Raw genomic sequence first — 17374 nt, forward strand, 5'->3', positions numbered from 1 at the left:
CGTGCGCCAGCACATACATGAGAGGCTAGGAAGGATGTTCTGGGATGGACAAGAAAGGGTCGATATTCCGAAGGATATTGATGATTAGAAGGGGAGATCATTCATAAGTCATTTTCTAAAATCATTTAACAGCTTTTTGTTATTAAAAACATATTGAAAGTGATAATAAATATTTCATAATAAAGAACTAAGGAAAACCTTAAGCTTAAACCACCTTTGAGAGTTCATCAGGACAAGAGAAACTTTACAACTTTTCCACCTAAGATTCCTCGGTGAATTCGCTTTGTGGAACGTGGCTGAGCAAGGATAATTTTTACTGGTTTATGGCCAGCCACTGTTCAATTAAAATCATGGCCAATGATATCAATTAAAAGCACAGAGAACACTGATTGCGGTGAGAGCAGCTCTTATCCCTGGGCCACTGATGTTACGGGCTTTCCCATCCCCCCGTCCCCTCCCCCCTTTCCCCGTTCTTTTTCCAGCATTTTCTCACCCCGATTTTCCCCTTTCTTTTTTTTTCTCGAGAATTTTTATGGCCCCGCCAAGACGATGGAGGCATCCCCTTGTGATTTATCACAAAACAGCAGCAGAGGCAGAGGCAGAGACAGAGGCATTGGCAACAAAAAGGAAACCTCAGCCAGGGGAGCATTTGCTTATCTCCGCTGCTGTTTTCACCCCACAATTTTCCCACCCACCCACTGACACCCCACCAATGATGGACCCCCCATGCTTTCTGTTCTTCGTTTTCTCTTCTCTGTGTGCTGTGTTGTTTATCGTAATTATGAATCTTTGCTATCCAAAAAGCGCTGCTCAGCTCCTCTGCGCACTCATGTGTGTGTGCGTTCAATCAAAATAGTTGATTTCTTTTATGCCAGTCTATGTTTTTCCCCCCGGATTTTCCGCCTTTCTTTCGGACCGAAGGATATTGGGGCAGGAAAGTGACGAAAGCGGAGAAAGCACGCAACCGAGCAACTATTTTTGATATGGCACAAATTATGCCGCTCTTTTGTTGCCGCTGCCTCTTTATTATTTTTGCTATACATATATCCATGGATATACACTTTTTTGTTCCTTTTGGGTCCATTGTGGCTGGCCACTAAAATCTTGGGCGAACACATCGCAAACATCGCAAATGTCGAAGGTCTCGACTTGGCTAGATCCACTTGAGTTAGGGTTAATTAACAGGCCGCAATTCAAGGTAAATTCCGGGTCAAGTCGAGTGGCCTTGTGGCATCCTTTGAATAACTATCTTCTCTGATAGTCTTGAAGTGTTTTTTGTTTGCTTAATAAGGAAGAAATCAAATATTTTTAACATATTTCTAAACTAAACTAAACTTCACAAAATATTTGGTAATTTAGTTGGCTTTGCCAAAATTTTGATTGCCTACTTTCGGGCTGCCCTCCTTTATACGACCATATACATTTTCAGGCCGATCTGCGGCATATGCTGTGCCAGTGCATAAACTTCCATTCACGTCCATCAATGTCCATCATCGGCGAATGCAAAAATGCTATAGTAATATGTGCTGGCAGCACCTGCACATTAAATCACACTTTTTCCCCCTCACCCCTGTTCCTCAACAATCCAATCCTGTCCAGCTCAACCCATTCCCCTTAATTAATAATCCCAACACCACCACCAACACCACCACCCACCCGGAGGCCAGACAATTCGTCATAAATCTTTGACTGGCAAGCCCGGCGCTTAATCAGGTGAGGCGGGTGGTCCACGTCCTGTTCCTGGTCCTGCTCCTGGTGAGTGGGAATCTGTGGGAATCCTGCTGCATAAACATGCTCTCGAACAAGTTTAATAACTCTGGGAGCCTTCGTATTCTGCGGTGGTCCATCCTTTCGAAGCTTAACCCCCTGTTGCCGTCGGTTGTACGTTCAGGTGATGTGGCTCCGCCGGATATTTTGACTGCGGTAAGCAGGGCATGCTTTGAGCCGGGATTCTCACCCGGAGCTTCTGGCTCTACCCTAACCAGGTGGAAATGCGTAAATTTGGCTTTAACCAGAAATGCTTTAAGTTTAAGTGAAGTTAACTTATGTTCTTATTTATATTTTATTTTCTAGATTTTTTTATTTTTTAATTACTCGGACAAAGTGTTGTCAAGATAAAGATTCATCGCTTAGCCAATAATTTTTAACAAAAAATGTATTTATGTTGAAATATTTAAGGAATAAATCATAAATAATGTAAAAATCTATTCTACATGAAAAATTATGTAAAATAAATATTATTTTTTAAATAATGTACCCAAAATTAACAAAATTTACGAAATAAAAACAATTTTAAGTCATTTTACAAAATATATAAAATTGACTTAAAAATTCCTATCAACTTCCATTAAAAATATTTAAAATATTAAACCTTTGTAACTCATTTCTTATTTAATTTTTTCTTTAGATATTTAGTAGGGCAACCATTTGTGCGGCATTTCGTTGCTCATTTCAGTAGCCGGATTTTGGTTGCCACCTCGATTCAGATTTTTATCGCTTTAATGAAGTTTCATGCCGTTTATGCTGCCAGCTGCCAAACATTGATGTTGCTGCTGCTGCTGCTGCGGGAATTTTGTTAAAACTTTTTCGTCCATCCCATGGCGAGGTCCCTCTACGGTTCCTCGGCGGCTCCTCACTAGCAGATCGCCCTGTAGCCCCCGTGGTTCATCCCATCCTGACCGAGCAATGTTATGAGGCATTTGAGGCGCTATTGATGCACGTCTTTCCAGTCTATTACTATCAGCACTTTTTTCACTTTGGCGCATTTTGTTTTTCCTAGTTTTTATACCCTTCCCATATTCAGCATCTGCGGGTTGGTAGTATTTTCAGGGGAAAAACGGAAGTTTACCAGAACATAGGACTTGCAAATATGAAATATAAAAATATATTTGTGAGATATATACAAATGATTACATCTTTTATGAAGTAAGTTCGTTGTTTTAGAAAGTAAATAATTTTCTTCTCTATTTAGAAAACAAAACTCTGAGAATCAAGTAAGGGGTATCGCTGAGTTCGAAAACTTGACCTTACTCGCTTTTTCCTATTACAATCTTATTTTTTTTTGATATTTTGTTGTTCAGTTTCAGTTAACAGTTTATTGACTTCGCTCAACTTGTCGCCGTTATAATGTCAGCAAATTGTTAAAATGCTTTGTTAGGAATTTCAAACAATTTTTTCCCACTCTTTCGGTTTCTTGTGCTGCTGCCGCTGGATGTATTTTGATTTTTTTTATATATTTTTCCAGTGTGTGTGTGTGTGTGTGTGTGCTGGGTGTTATAGTTGTCCCTTTGTTTCGCAGGAGCAGGACCAAAAATATGCCATGCCGGAAAATAGTTGCTGCTGCTGCTGCTGTGGGTAATTTGCCGGCAACAACAAAAGAAAAGCAGAGAAGCAGAAAAGCAGGGCCAAGAACAATGTTGCCACATTTAAGCGTTTGAACTTCGGAGTCATAAAATATTTGTTAAGCATTTTGCGCTCAATTTTCTTTTTAGCCATTTGCGCTCGGCAGGTCAAAAGGCAGCCAAAAAGCAAACACAGGGCCAGCAAACAGCAAACAGCAAACCGTAAACAAACAAACAAACAAACAGAGAGCTCTGTGTGTCCTCCGGTTTATCCCGTTTCCAGTGTCCTGCAAGTCCTTCTGCCACCCCCCCTCAAGAATATAATAACCAATTCGTAAGCACATTCATTATGCTCTGTAAGCAAAGCCCAGAGTCCGGAGTCCGGAGTCCAGAGTCCAAAGTCCAGATTCCAGAGTCCGAAAAAAGGTATGCCTCTGGATGTCGTCAACAATGTTGTCACACTCGACTGGTCAGCAAAGTTACCTTAAAAGGTACAAATTTTCAATAAAGCTCTGAAAAACATACGAAAATTTTCAATATTATTAGAAATTTTTAGATACAAGAAACATTTTCTTAAAAAATAATACTAATCTGAAAAATCCTTAAAGAAATATGGAAAATTATAAAACGAACTAGTTATTTTTTTAATGTTTTTACTGTATATTAGAGACCTGGAAAAGCTAGTCTTTGGATCTCATTAAAGAGCATTCTGCGGCTTGAAAAACTCTCATCAAATTCTGTCTGCCCCGCCCCCCCACCTTCCGTCTTTCACACTTTGACCAAAAATTAAAACACATTAGTGGTGAGCGCGAGTTTTCCTTTTCCTCTCAGCCTCCCTCCTCCCTCCGCCCTCCTCCCCATTTGCCATTTCCCGTTTATTAGTATTAGTATTTGTGCTTGATTTTCTTTTTCGCCCGCTTCTTTAGTTTCTCCCCTCACTTTTTTCCTTCGAACATCCCAGAATTTCCCTGGCCTCCTTGCTGTGCCCGTCTTTGTTGTTGTTGTCAGCGTATTATGGCAAAATGACAAGCAAACAAATTATGTTTTTGTGTGCTTAGCGTGGGCCCAAAAAAAGAAGAGAAGAAAAATATAAAAAAAAAATGAAGAGGGGAAAATCCAGAGCACTTGGCACAAGGTAGCACAGCAGGCGGTTTTCTGGGTGGTGTTGGTGGCGTTGGAAAATAGTCAGCGGGATGAACATGCTCCTGGTAACATTTCTATCGATGACCTGGGGGGGAATTCTCCCCAGTGAAGCTTTTGAGCTGCGTCTATCGGTTACTTTTCAATGGGGATTTGTTACCGCTTCGGTTTTTATTCCTGGTTTTCAGCTTAGGCCTTATTACCACCGAGCTTTTCCATGTACACTTTTCATGAAATATTTACCTTTACTCGCTTAAAGAGATTATTAGTAGACAGTCCTGTTCTAAAGTCATTCAGCAGACTTCCATCGTTTCTGATTTTCCAGCCATCTCAATATCACCTTTTTCCCTTTGCACAAGCTTTAGTTTTCTAGCAGGCAAAAACTAACACAACGTGGCTAAAACGGAGAGTACAAAAAAGGAAATATACATATACAAAGACAAAAAATGAAAACAAGAAGTAAACAATGCAAAGTTTTCCACCCCTTCGCCGAGGCGCTTTTCTTTGTGTTTCGCACACTTCACACACAAATCGCAGCTCCTCCAACGCCGGCGACACCGCAATGCAAATATTCCAGCGACTTCTGAAACAAAACGCAGACATGGCCCACACTTTTGGGCCAAAATCGCTGGCGGCGCCTCCAAGACGAACCAAAAACGCCAGCTGCTGGCCAGGCGGATTGGCGGGGAATATTGGGCAAAATGGAGCTGCAAAAATGGGAAAATCTAGACAGGAGTTGCCCTAACAAAAGCAAACCCGGTGATCTTGGAGATGTTCTAGTTAAATAGTATTAATATATATCGGGAGTATAATAATTCTTTTATCTTATATATGATTAGATAAAACATAGTTTTAAATCAGAAAATTAATGTGACCAACGTTGGGCTTGAGTCAAATGAAATTCCCCCGTAATACGAAATACCCAAGAAAAGCCAAGAATACTGTGTGGAAAAAACGAGTGTAAAATGAGATTGGGGAGGAGACATGGGTCAGGACAGCTGCCCGGCGGAGCCGCACCCATTTACGTGCTCCAAAATGACAGTCATAACAAATTAAGAAGGTTACCTTTATTGCCATGGCCCAGAGCTGCCTTGGCTGCAGCTCCACCTTCAGCGCCAGCCGCAGATTCAGGTTCAGATTCGGGTTCAGATTCAGCTCCGAGACGAGCTCAACTCCATTTACCACCCCCTCCCCACCATCCACCCATCGAAACGTCCAAGCTGGCTGCTTGCCTAAGTACTTTTGCTAAATCTTTGCACGTTCCCAGTAGCGCAACAAAAACCAAGCAGAACAATTGCAGAAACTTTGTCAGATAGTTTTAAAAGCGAATTCGTTAGTACCCTGTAATAAATTTAAAATTTCGAAAAGAAACAAAGAAAATATCTTCCTAAAATATCAAATTCCCAAGCAGTGAGACCAAAGCTAGAAGCTTTAAGATCTTTGGTTACACTTAAAGTAAATAAAAATATGGTCACACTTACAATTGACTGTTTTCAAAGGTTTTCAAATGCAGTTGATATTTGCCATTGGTTAGAGTAAGAAAGGCAACAACATCCTGGAAATTATGAGACCCAAACATTGCTGCGGTCAAAGTTGTTGCTCCCACGTTGTAGTTGTAGTTGTCGTTGTCGTTGTCGTTGTAGTTGCATTTGTTCGTTATTGTTATTATTGTTGCTGTTGGCCCTTGGTAGGCGTGGCCAAATATTGGAGCCCCGAAAATATGTTTACTCTTTGCGATACTCATAACCAACATTGGTTGCTTTGGGGAATTTGCAACGTGATCGGGTCGTTGTACCTGCTTGTTGTCTTCGGCAATCATCTCGTTTGTATTGGAGCTAATGCTCAATCAAGCAAATTGAAAATGGGTAACTTTGCAAGTTCAGTATTTCAGTTATCATTCTGAAAAGGTTTGGTATTTTTATCACAATTTTCAAATTTAAAATTTGTTTCCCTTGTCTGGTTCTACAGTTATGGTAATTTTCACTAAGTAGAAATAATTGGAATCGAAATGACCAGCAGCATTCATATTCAACTAGTAGACCTTTGTGCAATTGCTGACTTTTTGCAACCTAAAATTCAGTGAACCAACCTCAGAGTGACCAAATCACGCAAAATGCGCACTGATATGTGGACTGAACATTTTCCTTTTGTCGCCTTTTCACAATCGAGCGGACCTTTCATTGCATTTCATTTTGCGGTGCCCGCTCATTAGCCTCTCATCAATCGCTTAATTTCGATGCTACCAACCGCTGCTAGCCCCCCCTCTGAAACCCCCCCTCGAAAAACATAGTGAATACCTGCGAATGTGTGTGTGTGTGTGGGAGTGGGTGTGGGTGTGGGCGTGTGTGTCAATGCCACACAATAGCACCTATGATATGCCACCTGAGCGAACGTTGTGCCACTGCTGCATTCAACGCATTCATTTGTCATACATTTATGCAATTTACCCCATTGTGCCACGCCCATTGAGTGGGCGGCAGGGCGGCGCATGTGTGGAAATGGGAGTGCCACTGCACTGGGCACTGAGCATTTATTGAATTTTGTGACTTGAAGCATTTTACATTTTAAACATAAAACAAGTCGGACTGTGCGTTCTGACTTAACGAAATGGTGATACCCTGTAATAACAACATTCAGACTGAGTTGCTAGCTTAGGGATTTATAATTATTATTTATAAGTTCTTAATTAGTAAGGAATCTTTAAGTCTTAAAATCTATGAGTAAGATATTTAAAAACTATTATAATTTAAGGCTGAATGGATTAAAAATATGGCAAATGTCAAGCTCATTAATATTTATGAATACTCCAAAATGAAAATAAGATAAAATTTGTTTCTCAAAAATCTGTAATAATACTAGAATGATGAAAAACAAAACTAACTACGTTGTTAAGTTGGCAAAAGGTTTTTTATTAATGAAAATATTTAAAAGTAGGGATCAAGTAGACTTTACTACTTAAGCTTTTTGTTGCCAGAAAAATGTTTTTCACTGAATTTCTTAATTAAAAAAGTGTTTTCCTAACGCGTTTTATCTTTTTCTGTGGTGAAAAATCATTATTTATGTTATATATTAATTTATAAATACTTTAGATTGCTGGTCCTCCTAAGTTTTCTGCTAACAATTATAATTTACTTTTTACTTTTACTTTCAAATGATATCAAAGCTTATATATTTGTACAAAAACTAAAATGCTAAATCAAAAATATCATTAAAAATAATAAAAGAGATTCTAAAACGATGTAAGCCTCGTCTACACTTTCCAAATCAAATACAAAGAATTGCCATTCCGAGAAGAGTTATTACAGGTCAGCCTCGAGTCGAACCTCGAGCAGAAATGGCAATGGAATCTCGATGGGTCCCACTGTTTGCAAAAGGGGTTTCAGGGGTTTCGAGGATGGGTTTCTGGTGTTTCGTGGGTTCGGGGTTTCGGGGTTTCGAGGGATAACCGGTAACAGGCCTCAGGTTCGTTTCTGTTTGGCCTTTTCGGCACATAAATTGCCCTGGCCAGACCAGAAAGGACCTGTGGTCGTTGTTGTTGTTGGTCGGTTGGTGTGTTGGTGCGTTGTTTTTGGTCCTGTCTGCCATTTAGCCGCATTTTGTTTTTCATTTTTTTTTTCATTTCGCCAGTGCGTGTGCCTGGCTGCGTGTGTATTTGTGTGTATTGTCGACCGACTGTTGTGCACAAACACACAAATACACATACACTCGTACATACATACATACATACGTATACGGTATGCACAACGGAAATGAATTGAAATTTTAAAACCCACAGCTGCGACCGCTTCCTGCGGCAAAAGTAGCACCAACCGACGACACTTCCCAATATACACAGATGTATGTACTTACACATGTCTGTCGCCCTCGCTTTTTGTGCCTGTGTGTAGGCGGGCTTGTTTATGTGTGCGTTCCGGAGAGTCATTTCTATTATTTGGTTAAACAATTTCAATAAGAATAAATCAGGTGAATGGCCAAAAAGTTATAATACTTAACAGAAATCTATTGGAGGTGGGACTTTCGGGTATATAAATTATTTTAATATTTTTGGATGACTGTTTCTTAATTAAGTCACTTATTTACGCCATTTATTAAACATAGAATAAACGTTATGATGTGAGATGTAGTTAAAAACATCGGATTAATTTCTATATAAACTCTTTTTCTTTTAGCAAATATCCTTTCACCTGCCGAAATCCGTTTTTGGAACTGCTGCTGCGTGCAATTCATTTAAATAAAAACACATATATGCCCAGATATGCGCACAAACATGGATATATGTTGGGCGATATGTCTATGTGGACGTAGAAGTTTATATCGTTGATACACTTGGACGCATTCTTATGCCAAACACACACGCCCCGTGCCTCACTACCTCACTGGCTCAGTGGCCATCTGCCCCCTTGCCACTCATCGTCCAGTAGTTAAAGTTAAGCCCGTTGCTTCTTTTTGTTTTAAATTGGAATGTGCATGGGCTAGTGGCGTGAGCAATATATATATAGTATATAGTATAGTGTAGTTCCATCGATACCGAATGATGACACATCGCTGAAGGAGTGCGCCAGATCCAAGTTCCAGTGACTCGTCCACTCTGGTTTATTATTTCCGCTTCGAACTTGTTCAATTTGCAGCAAATAACACAAAAATAATGATCGAAATGGTTTTATTTTTGTGGAATTTAATAACTCTTGACTTGGAAACCAATATTGAAATGGTCAATGTGTATGTGAATGTATGTGAATGTGTAAAGATGGATTGATAGATGGCCAACAATTTGATGGTCACTTCCTGCTCACTCCACCGGAAAACTAACGAACCTGTATCAAATCAAATAACAAAGCCAAGTGGGTACGCTGCATTTCCGATGGCGTTTGCATTTCAATTTGGAATAATAATGTTTGGGACCCCAAAAAGAAAAACCATGCCTAGAAGTAAATAAATACCTTTCACTGCACATATTTATGCACTCCCACATGCATTTTCGACGCCCACTTCTGTGGCTTTTCACTCGCGATAATTTAAGAGGGAAATTATGAAGAGCGACACGCGACAAGGTTCATCGGAAATTCCGGCATTTTATCGCCACAGCCACAGCCACAGCCACCGCCAGTGCCAGTGCCAGTGCCACAAACTGCTGCAGTCATCTTCATCGGCAGACTGCGTCAAAAAAGAATTACACTCGCTCCTTTTATTTTACGATTATTTTCTATTTTAATTATTTACATAAAAATGCTGCTACAAATGATTGATGACATTGACATAGAGCTGAAGGGAGAGAGATCGATTCGTAGGACTCGCAACCGAGGCCAAATAAAGATGCCAATGATGGCTCTGACTGTGACTGTGACTGTGACTATGATGATGGCGACACACACACACTCTCGGCCAAATATTACGTATACGTACTGTGTGGCCGAGCATGTATAAATTGTAAATCAATAAATAAAATAAAAAACAAGAATCGAACGGGGCTCACGCAAAAATCGTAAATAAATAAAGCGCGCAAAGTGACGCAAAGTACGGCGCACGGAAAATGCAGCAAAAAGGGTTAAGAGCCAGGGGGTTAAGGGCGGTGAAATATATATTAAATTTTTTTTTTGTTTTTGGTAGGGGACTAACATTGAAATGGCATGTTGTTATTGCTATTGTTCCTGGCCAGCGCTGGCCCATTGTTTATTGTATTTTGTATTTGGTATTTCGTGCCGAGCGCAGCGATAAAAATGCTGCTAAAGTATAAATTATGCCAATATAAGTTTGAAAATGCGCGAGATCGCAGCAACAACATGGCCAATAAGTGAGACAAAAAGAGGCACCAAAGATGGGCGTGGGGGGTGCAAAGACTTCGAACAATATTCAGCTGTAATTGATTAAATTTAAAGTATACAAATATTTACCTTAAAAGAAATATTTTTTTTTAAATTTCCCATGCCTAAAAGTAGACTTCGAAATATACTTTAACATCAATAATAATAGGGCAAAAATGAATATTAAAACTCAAGCAATAAAGCCATAAATACATAAAATATAAACACATAAATTTTCATATTTATTTATAATATTTCATATTATACTTATTAAAGATCCCTCAAGGTTGGAAGATCAAACTTAAGTTGCCTTTTAAGACTCGCCAAAGCGTCAAATATTTTATCATATTAATAACCTAGATTAGAGGGCCTAATACCTATACAGTTATTTACCTTGATCAGACACCATTGAATATATTTTCAAGCTACCCTCGCCGAAAACAATGGCCAGGAGACAATGTAGCCAAAGCGATAAAAGGCCATATTCCCCATACACACACACACACGATCATAAATCCGTATCGGTATGCGTTTTTTGGACGGGTATTGGTGGCCATTCGGGTCACGCTCAAAAAATGCGCATAATTGGCAAATTTAGAGTAAAATTGCTTGACAAATATGCAAAAAATGTGAGGCACACAAAAAGGGCGCCAGCGCTTTAATGGCAAAAGGGCGGACAAAAATTTCGGCGATTCGACGGTGTGAATTATACAAAACACATGTAAATTAATAGATGTGCTTAGCGAAATGATAACTGTGTTTAGTTTTAGTCATATTAAAGGTATAATAATGAGTAACTCCCTGCTAAACATAATCTAGATTAAAGAAGTTCCACGCGTGTCTTCCTGAACTGTTATCGTTTAAGAACTAGCAATTAACGCTATCTTTTCATTTTCAAATTCAGAGATAGTAAGTCAGAGTGTTTAATTTATTTGTCTAAAATAAAGTCCCACACTTTATAGCAATAAAATCAATTTTTCGTTTGCTATCATATGAAGGTGAGGGAGATTTCCAATGATAATAACGAGGAATATTAAGAAATTTCCAATAATAGTCCATTTCCTAACAAATATTACTATTCATTTTATTTTAAACAAAAAAACATTTATTTTTAAAACTAACAAAAAAAAAAGATCTATTTTCTTTGATTTCAGACATCCGAATGCTGTTTGATCCAGTCCTTGAAGTAGAAGACCCTGGCATATCCGTCCGGATACGTAGATCCGCATCCGCCCACAACGAAGCCAGCCACGCCCACCAACTGGTCGTTGTAAACGGCCGGTCCACCGGAATCGCCATTGCAGGCACCATTGTCCACCATATGAAGCAGGCATAGTTCGCCCTCGAAACCAAAATCGATCAGCTCCTCGCACTGTTCCGTGGATATCGACTTCAAGGTGTTGTATTGCAAATAGCGTGGTAGATCGCCCTGATGCTTGATCCTTCCCCAGCCGGAAATGACGACATCCACATCAGCTGGAGTATCCGAGCTGGGAAGAGCGATGGGCTGAATGCTGCTGGACAGGATTAGAGGGGTTTCAAGCAGGAGGAGGGCCACATCATTGAGGAAATTTCCGTATCCTTCGTGTACAATAACTTTGGCCACCTGGATGAGAAGTCCGCCACTGAACCGATCATTGGAACCAGCTCGAATGGTTAAGCGCTCAGCAGCAATGGCAATGTGATTTCCGTTAGAGTCCTCATTGGTCACACAATGGGCGGCGGTTAGGATGTAGTTCTTGGACAGGATGGAGCCTCCACAGCTGTGCGAACCGGCATTCCTTAGGGAGACTTGGTGGGGAAACTGCGCCTTGGCGGCATCCTCGCCGCCCACCACACGGCCGTTTAGGCTACTGGGTGCGGACTGTACGGGCAGCACTAACAACAGCAAACAGCTGCTGAGCAAAATCGCCAAGCTAACGGTTGTCATTTTCACAAATGGGCAATGCCCATCCAGACCAACCTTCTTATATACAGCCGGGGATTACGCCTCCTGATTTGCAATGCGCACCATCTTATCTTATCACCCGATGAGATTTATTAAATAGGAGGCTCCAATCTAATCGAAGAAACGCGTCGGCTTGAAATTATGTCATTGCTAATTGTTTTATGGCTTGTAGCCTAATCTTGATATTTGTTTGGCAGCTTTCCATGGTGAATTACTATTCATTCAAATACTATCAATGATATATAAATTGAAAAAGATTGCCTTTTGATGGTGTGTGAATCTGTTTATACTAAACTTTTTATATTACGGGTTTTCATTAGAGAGGCCAAAGCTAAACGAAATCAAAGATGGAAAAAACATAAACAATAGCTTATAAGCCGATGAATCGATAAAATACAACAGAAACGCGGTGGTTCACCTCTAATCTTTGGTAACTGTGATCTAATTCTTGGTATGTCATGGCCGCCCTTCTGTGTGTAATTTGGTTTGGTTTGCCTCTGTAAAATGTTACTTCACATGAAGTCCGAGCAGAAAAGACAGGTTTTATCAAAAAGAAAAAATAACAATAAAAATATTACAAAATCCCTGTTACGAAAAGGTAAAGAAAGTGTGTCCTATTGAACGCTGAATTAAAATATATAAATTTTTAGATTTTGGCATTTCGAACATTTCTATCGTATTGTTTGAATCCACCACCTTTCGTTAAGAGACTCGAATTCTATTGGACCTTGCCAAAATTGAAATGGTCAGGGCAGTAGAGGTGGAGAAACATCGATGTTCACGGACATCGATGTTTACGATGTTTTTGGCGAAAACATCGATGAAACATCGATGTTTTAAATAAAAAAAAATGTGCAGTTATTTTAATGTATTTGAACTTTATTTTAATTTGTAATGTTTAAAAATTAAAAGTCAAATTTTCAACAAAAAATATCCAATTTATTAATCACTTATTAAATAAAAACGAAAAGAAAAACAAATTAAAATAAAACTGTTCATGATATTCATGTTCTACTTCTTTGGTATATTGTCATATTCTTAGTTTGTAAATAATAACAAAAAAAACAAATTTTATATCAATGTTTCAATATATACATACATGATCCAAAGAAAATAATAGTTTTTTTGGATAATGTGATATTCCTACTATACTTACTATTCCGAACTCTACTATATATGTATATTTATACATATACATATACACTATACACACATATACACATATACATATGTATCTGTGTATTTATTTACATCTTTGTTTTTGTATAAAAAGAGGAGCTTATCGACAACGGTCGATGATAGCCGCGTGCGACGTTCACTTATAAGTTGTCCAGCTTTACTGAAAACTCTTTCAGATTCGCACGAAGATGCCGGATCGCAGAAGTATTATTAAGCTAACGTTTTATAAGCGTAGCCATTAAATTAAGTTATATATGTACTTACAATTCGCCAATCAATCAATGTGCCTTAGAAAAGAAAAAACATCGATGTTCCTCCGGTAAACATCGATGTTGCCGATGTTTCGAAAACATCGATGTCATCGATGTTCGCATCGATGTTTCTCCACCTCTACAGGGCAGCCGCCGATTTCGAAGAAGATCGTCAAGCTAGCAATCTTTCCCACAGTAACCAAGCGTTGTTAACAACATAGAGATCAATTTTGTGAGAAACTACTGGGACAACCCCTTAGTCCGGGGTGCAATTCCATGGCTTTCTTAACTTGCTATGACCTTACAAAGAGGTCTTGGGTACCACTGGTGGAACATTTTGAGTTTATCTTAACCAACCGCCACATTTTCGATTCCCAGCAAAGTCTTTGATATCGACTCGCTGGCGATATACAGTGACTGAGTAGAATTTCCTCTCATCATATTTATTCAATACGAGAGGAATGGCATACACCTTTAGTAACTCGGGGCGAGCTACTGAATGTTTAAGAACTTTCTCCTGAAGCGAATGATTATGACTAGATATGACATTTCTTTCAGTCAAGATGTTCCTCTACCGACTAGATGCTGTACTACTGGTACCGAGCATTATATCCTACAGGACTTTGCCATCGGTTTCTGGACAAAAAAAATTAAGTTATTTATTATTATCATTATTCCTATACCCATTATCCATGGAGAAAAAGGGAAAAAGAATAGATGTAAACGAAAAATGTCAGAAAAATAACAAAAAACTATTGAAAGGCTGATTATAATATCTCAGTTTACAGGATTCAGGACAGGCTGCTACTATTATTATTATTATTAAACAAAAAACATATAAAGTGTTATCCATTGTCCGATTTGAAGGTTTTTATACTCGACCAGAGCTTTATTTAATTACTGTATTACAGCAAGTAGGTTCGACATTATTTCACATCCGAGTTCTTCCGGATCCAATCATTGTGGAAGTACACCCTAGCATATCCGTCCGGATAGCTTGTTCCGCAAGCGGACCAGACGAACCCGGCCACGCCCACCACCTGGTTGTTGTAGATTGCCGGACCGCCAGAGTCGCCATTGCAGGCGCCATTGTCTGCCTCGTGGATCAGACACAGTTCGCTCTGAACGCCCCAGCCAATCAACTCGTCGCACCTCTCAAGGGATATCGACTTCAAGGTGTTGTATTGCAAATAGCGTGGTAGATCGCCCTGATGCTTGATCCTTCCCCAGCCCGAAATGATGATGTCCGCATCTGCAGGGGTATCCGAGGTTGGAAGAGAGATGGGCTGAATGCTGGTGGACAGGATCAGCGGCGTTTCAAGCAGGAGGAGGGCCACATCATTGAGGAAATTTCCGTATTCTTCGTGAACAATAACCTTGGCTACCTGGACAAGGACTCCGCCACTGAACCGATCATTGGAACCAGCTCGAATGGTAAAGCGATCAGCAGCAATGGCAATGTGATTTCCGTTAGCGTCTTGATTGGTCACACAATGAGCGGCGGTTAGGATGTAGTTCTTGGACAGGATCGAGCCTCCACAGCTGTGCGAACCGGCATTCCTTAGGGAGACTTGGTGGGGAAACTGCGCCTTGGCTGCATCCTCGCCGCCCACCACACGGGCGTTCAGGCTACCAGGTGCTGACTGTACGGGAAGCACCAACAGCAGCAAACAGCTGGCGAGCAGAGTCGTTAAGGCAGCAACTTGAGAGGTTCTCATTTTCCAAATGGGCAAAGCCCAAGAGGGGCTACCTTCTTATATAGACGGGCGCTTAACTAGATTTATAACACTCTCACTGTCCGAACTTAACCCTTATGTGTACAAAGGTGTTGTAAAAATAATATTTGCTATCAAAGGAAGATTTCTAATTTATGATAAGTAAGCAGTCTTAAAACGATTTAAAATAATTTATTTTGATCTTGTTTTGTATCTACATAAATAGATTGCTTTTTAACCTACCGACCTTATTATTATTTTATTTTAATCGGAAGATGTTAACCAATTTTAACCCCTCTGCTTACTTAACCGTTAAGCCTGTAATATCTTATCGCAGAATGCGATTTATTTTGAGGCCTTATGTAGGGGCCAATCTTATCGATATAGTAAACTATCTAGGTGATTCGGCGACAAGCGAGTTATGAACTAATCTTGATGGGGAAATTCATTTAATAGTTTGACCTTGTCAGGAAAGGGGTATACTTTGGGGCGGCTACATATTTGAGGATTATGCAGAAGAAATCTACAGGCAATAGCCTGAATAGTCTAAAGAAAGTCTTTGGAAAAAAGAAAATTATTTTTTATTATTATTGTAATCGTTTCAAAAATCGCACTGACCAATGGCCAAGAAAGTCTTCTGGTAATGTAAACTAACAATTCTACAGACAAAGCCGAGGCACCCAGAAGATTTGGCAGAGGAGAAACGAGAGAAGGATGGAGAGGCAAGACACCTGAAGTGGACACCAGTGGAACAATAACGGTAACGGGCTGTGAAACGATTCATGATAAATCTATTAGCTCATCCAAAGCTTCATTGTTCTTGCTTGTGCGAAAGAGAGGGACTGCGGCGGCCAGCAGAAAGAGACGACTGAAGACACAATTAGTAGATGTGTCAGCAAGGGTGGGGGAGGGGCAGGGAGTTCTCCTCACCTATTTGTTTGTTTGCATTCGAATGCGTGTTTGGTTGTTTGTTTGTGTTTGTATGGGCGACTGAGACTGTGGTAACTTTTTAATTTAATCAAAACGAAGCGAATGCAAAGAGAAGAGAAGAGCCTTCGAAAGGATAAACGCAGACAGGCCAAAAGAAAAGGACGAATGAATAATACACAGAAAGAAATATAGTGTTGATGATTTTTGATATGGATTTTTGAATGATATATAAAAGTCAGTTTTTGTTCAAACAAAGCAGAAAAGTAAGTTAAAATTGCATTAAAACTGTTTTAAATACCCAGCACGAGTCAAGCATTTCTGGGCCTAATAAAATACTGTAAATTATATTCAAAAACATTTTTTGAGGTTAAAATCAGCAGTTTTTTTTTGATGAGTTATAAATACTGAAAATTATTCATATAGCTTAGTACTTATCAACCCACGAAGAACTATAATTTATAAGAGAATAGTCTTTTTATAATGCTGGTAAATTTCTCTCAGTGCAGCGACAGCGAAAGAGACGGAAGACCCGTCGACCGTCAGCGAAGTTGGCGTAAAGTTTATATCAAGGTTCGCACTTAATTATTGACAGTGGCAGGCCGGATGCTTGAGGTATTCTCACTTTTCGTAGGGTGTAAGCGGAGGGTTCTTCGATTTCACTTACGAGCTTGTAACGGAGTGAAGTATCATTATGAGCAATGAAATTATATATTCCTGTTTCGTTTTTTGTTTATTAATTAAATTATTTTAACTAATTTTGGGACTTTGTCATGTAAACCTTTGTCCTGATTTCAAAATTTATATATGTATGACTAAAAACTGAATGGCTTTCATTCTATTCTTATACCATTAATTAAAAATTAATTAAAAATATAAGAAAATACATTAAAAAAACATTTTATAAACATTTTAAGGGTATTTAGACTTCGATTTGCGGAACTGGGCTTCCCTTTTCTTTCGTTTTGCATTTTCTTCTGCCTTTTTCCAGGTTTCCATACCATTCCACGCCCTGCGGTCAGTCAAAGGGGCGGGATGGGGTCTAGACATTTAAATTATGCACGGCTTTCGT

General features: G+C 39.4%; 2 protein-coding genes across 2 annotated transcripts; both read right to left on the reverse strand.

The window, feature by feature from the left end:
* Positions 1–11366: 11366 nt before the first annotated feature.
* On the reverse strand, positions 11367–12545 carry LOC108109713 (serine protease SP24D). The gene has a single exon (XM_017218344.2). It carries the CDS (start codon positions 12210–12212, stop codon positions 11433–11435), a length of 780 nt encoding a protein of 259 aa, XP_017073833.1. The 5' UTR covers positions 12213–12545; the 3' UTR covers positions 11367–11432.
* A 1970-nt stretch (positions 12546–14515) lies between these two features.
* Positions 14516–15378, reverse strand: LOC108109712 (serine protease SP24D-like). The gene has a single exon (XM_017218343.2). It carries the CDS (start codon positions 15376–15378, stop codon positions 14587–14589), a length of 792 nt encoding a protein of 263 aa, XP_017073832.1. The 3' UTR covers positions 14516–14586.
* Between the last annotated feature and the right edge of the window lie 1996 nt (positions 15379–17374).

The sequence above is a fragment of the Drosophila eugracilis genome, unplaced genomic scaffold (genome assembly GCF_018153835.1).
Source record: "Drosophila eugracilis isolate 14026-0451.02 unplaced genomic scaffold, ASM1815383v1 contig_649, whole genome shotgun sequence".
In the NCBI taxonomy this organism is placed as follows: domain Eukaryota; kingdom Metazoa; phylum Arthropoda; class Insecta; order Diptera; family Drosophilidae; genus Drosophila; species Drosophila eugracilis.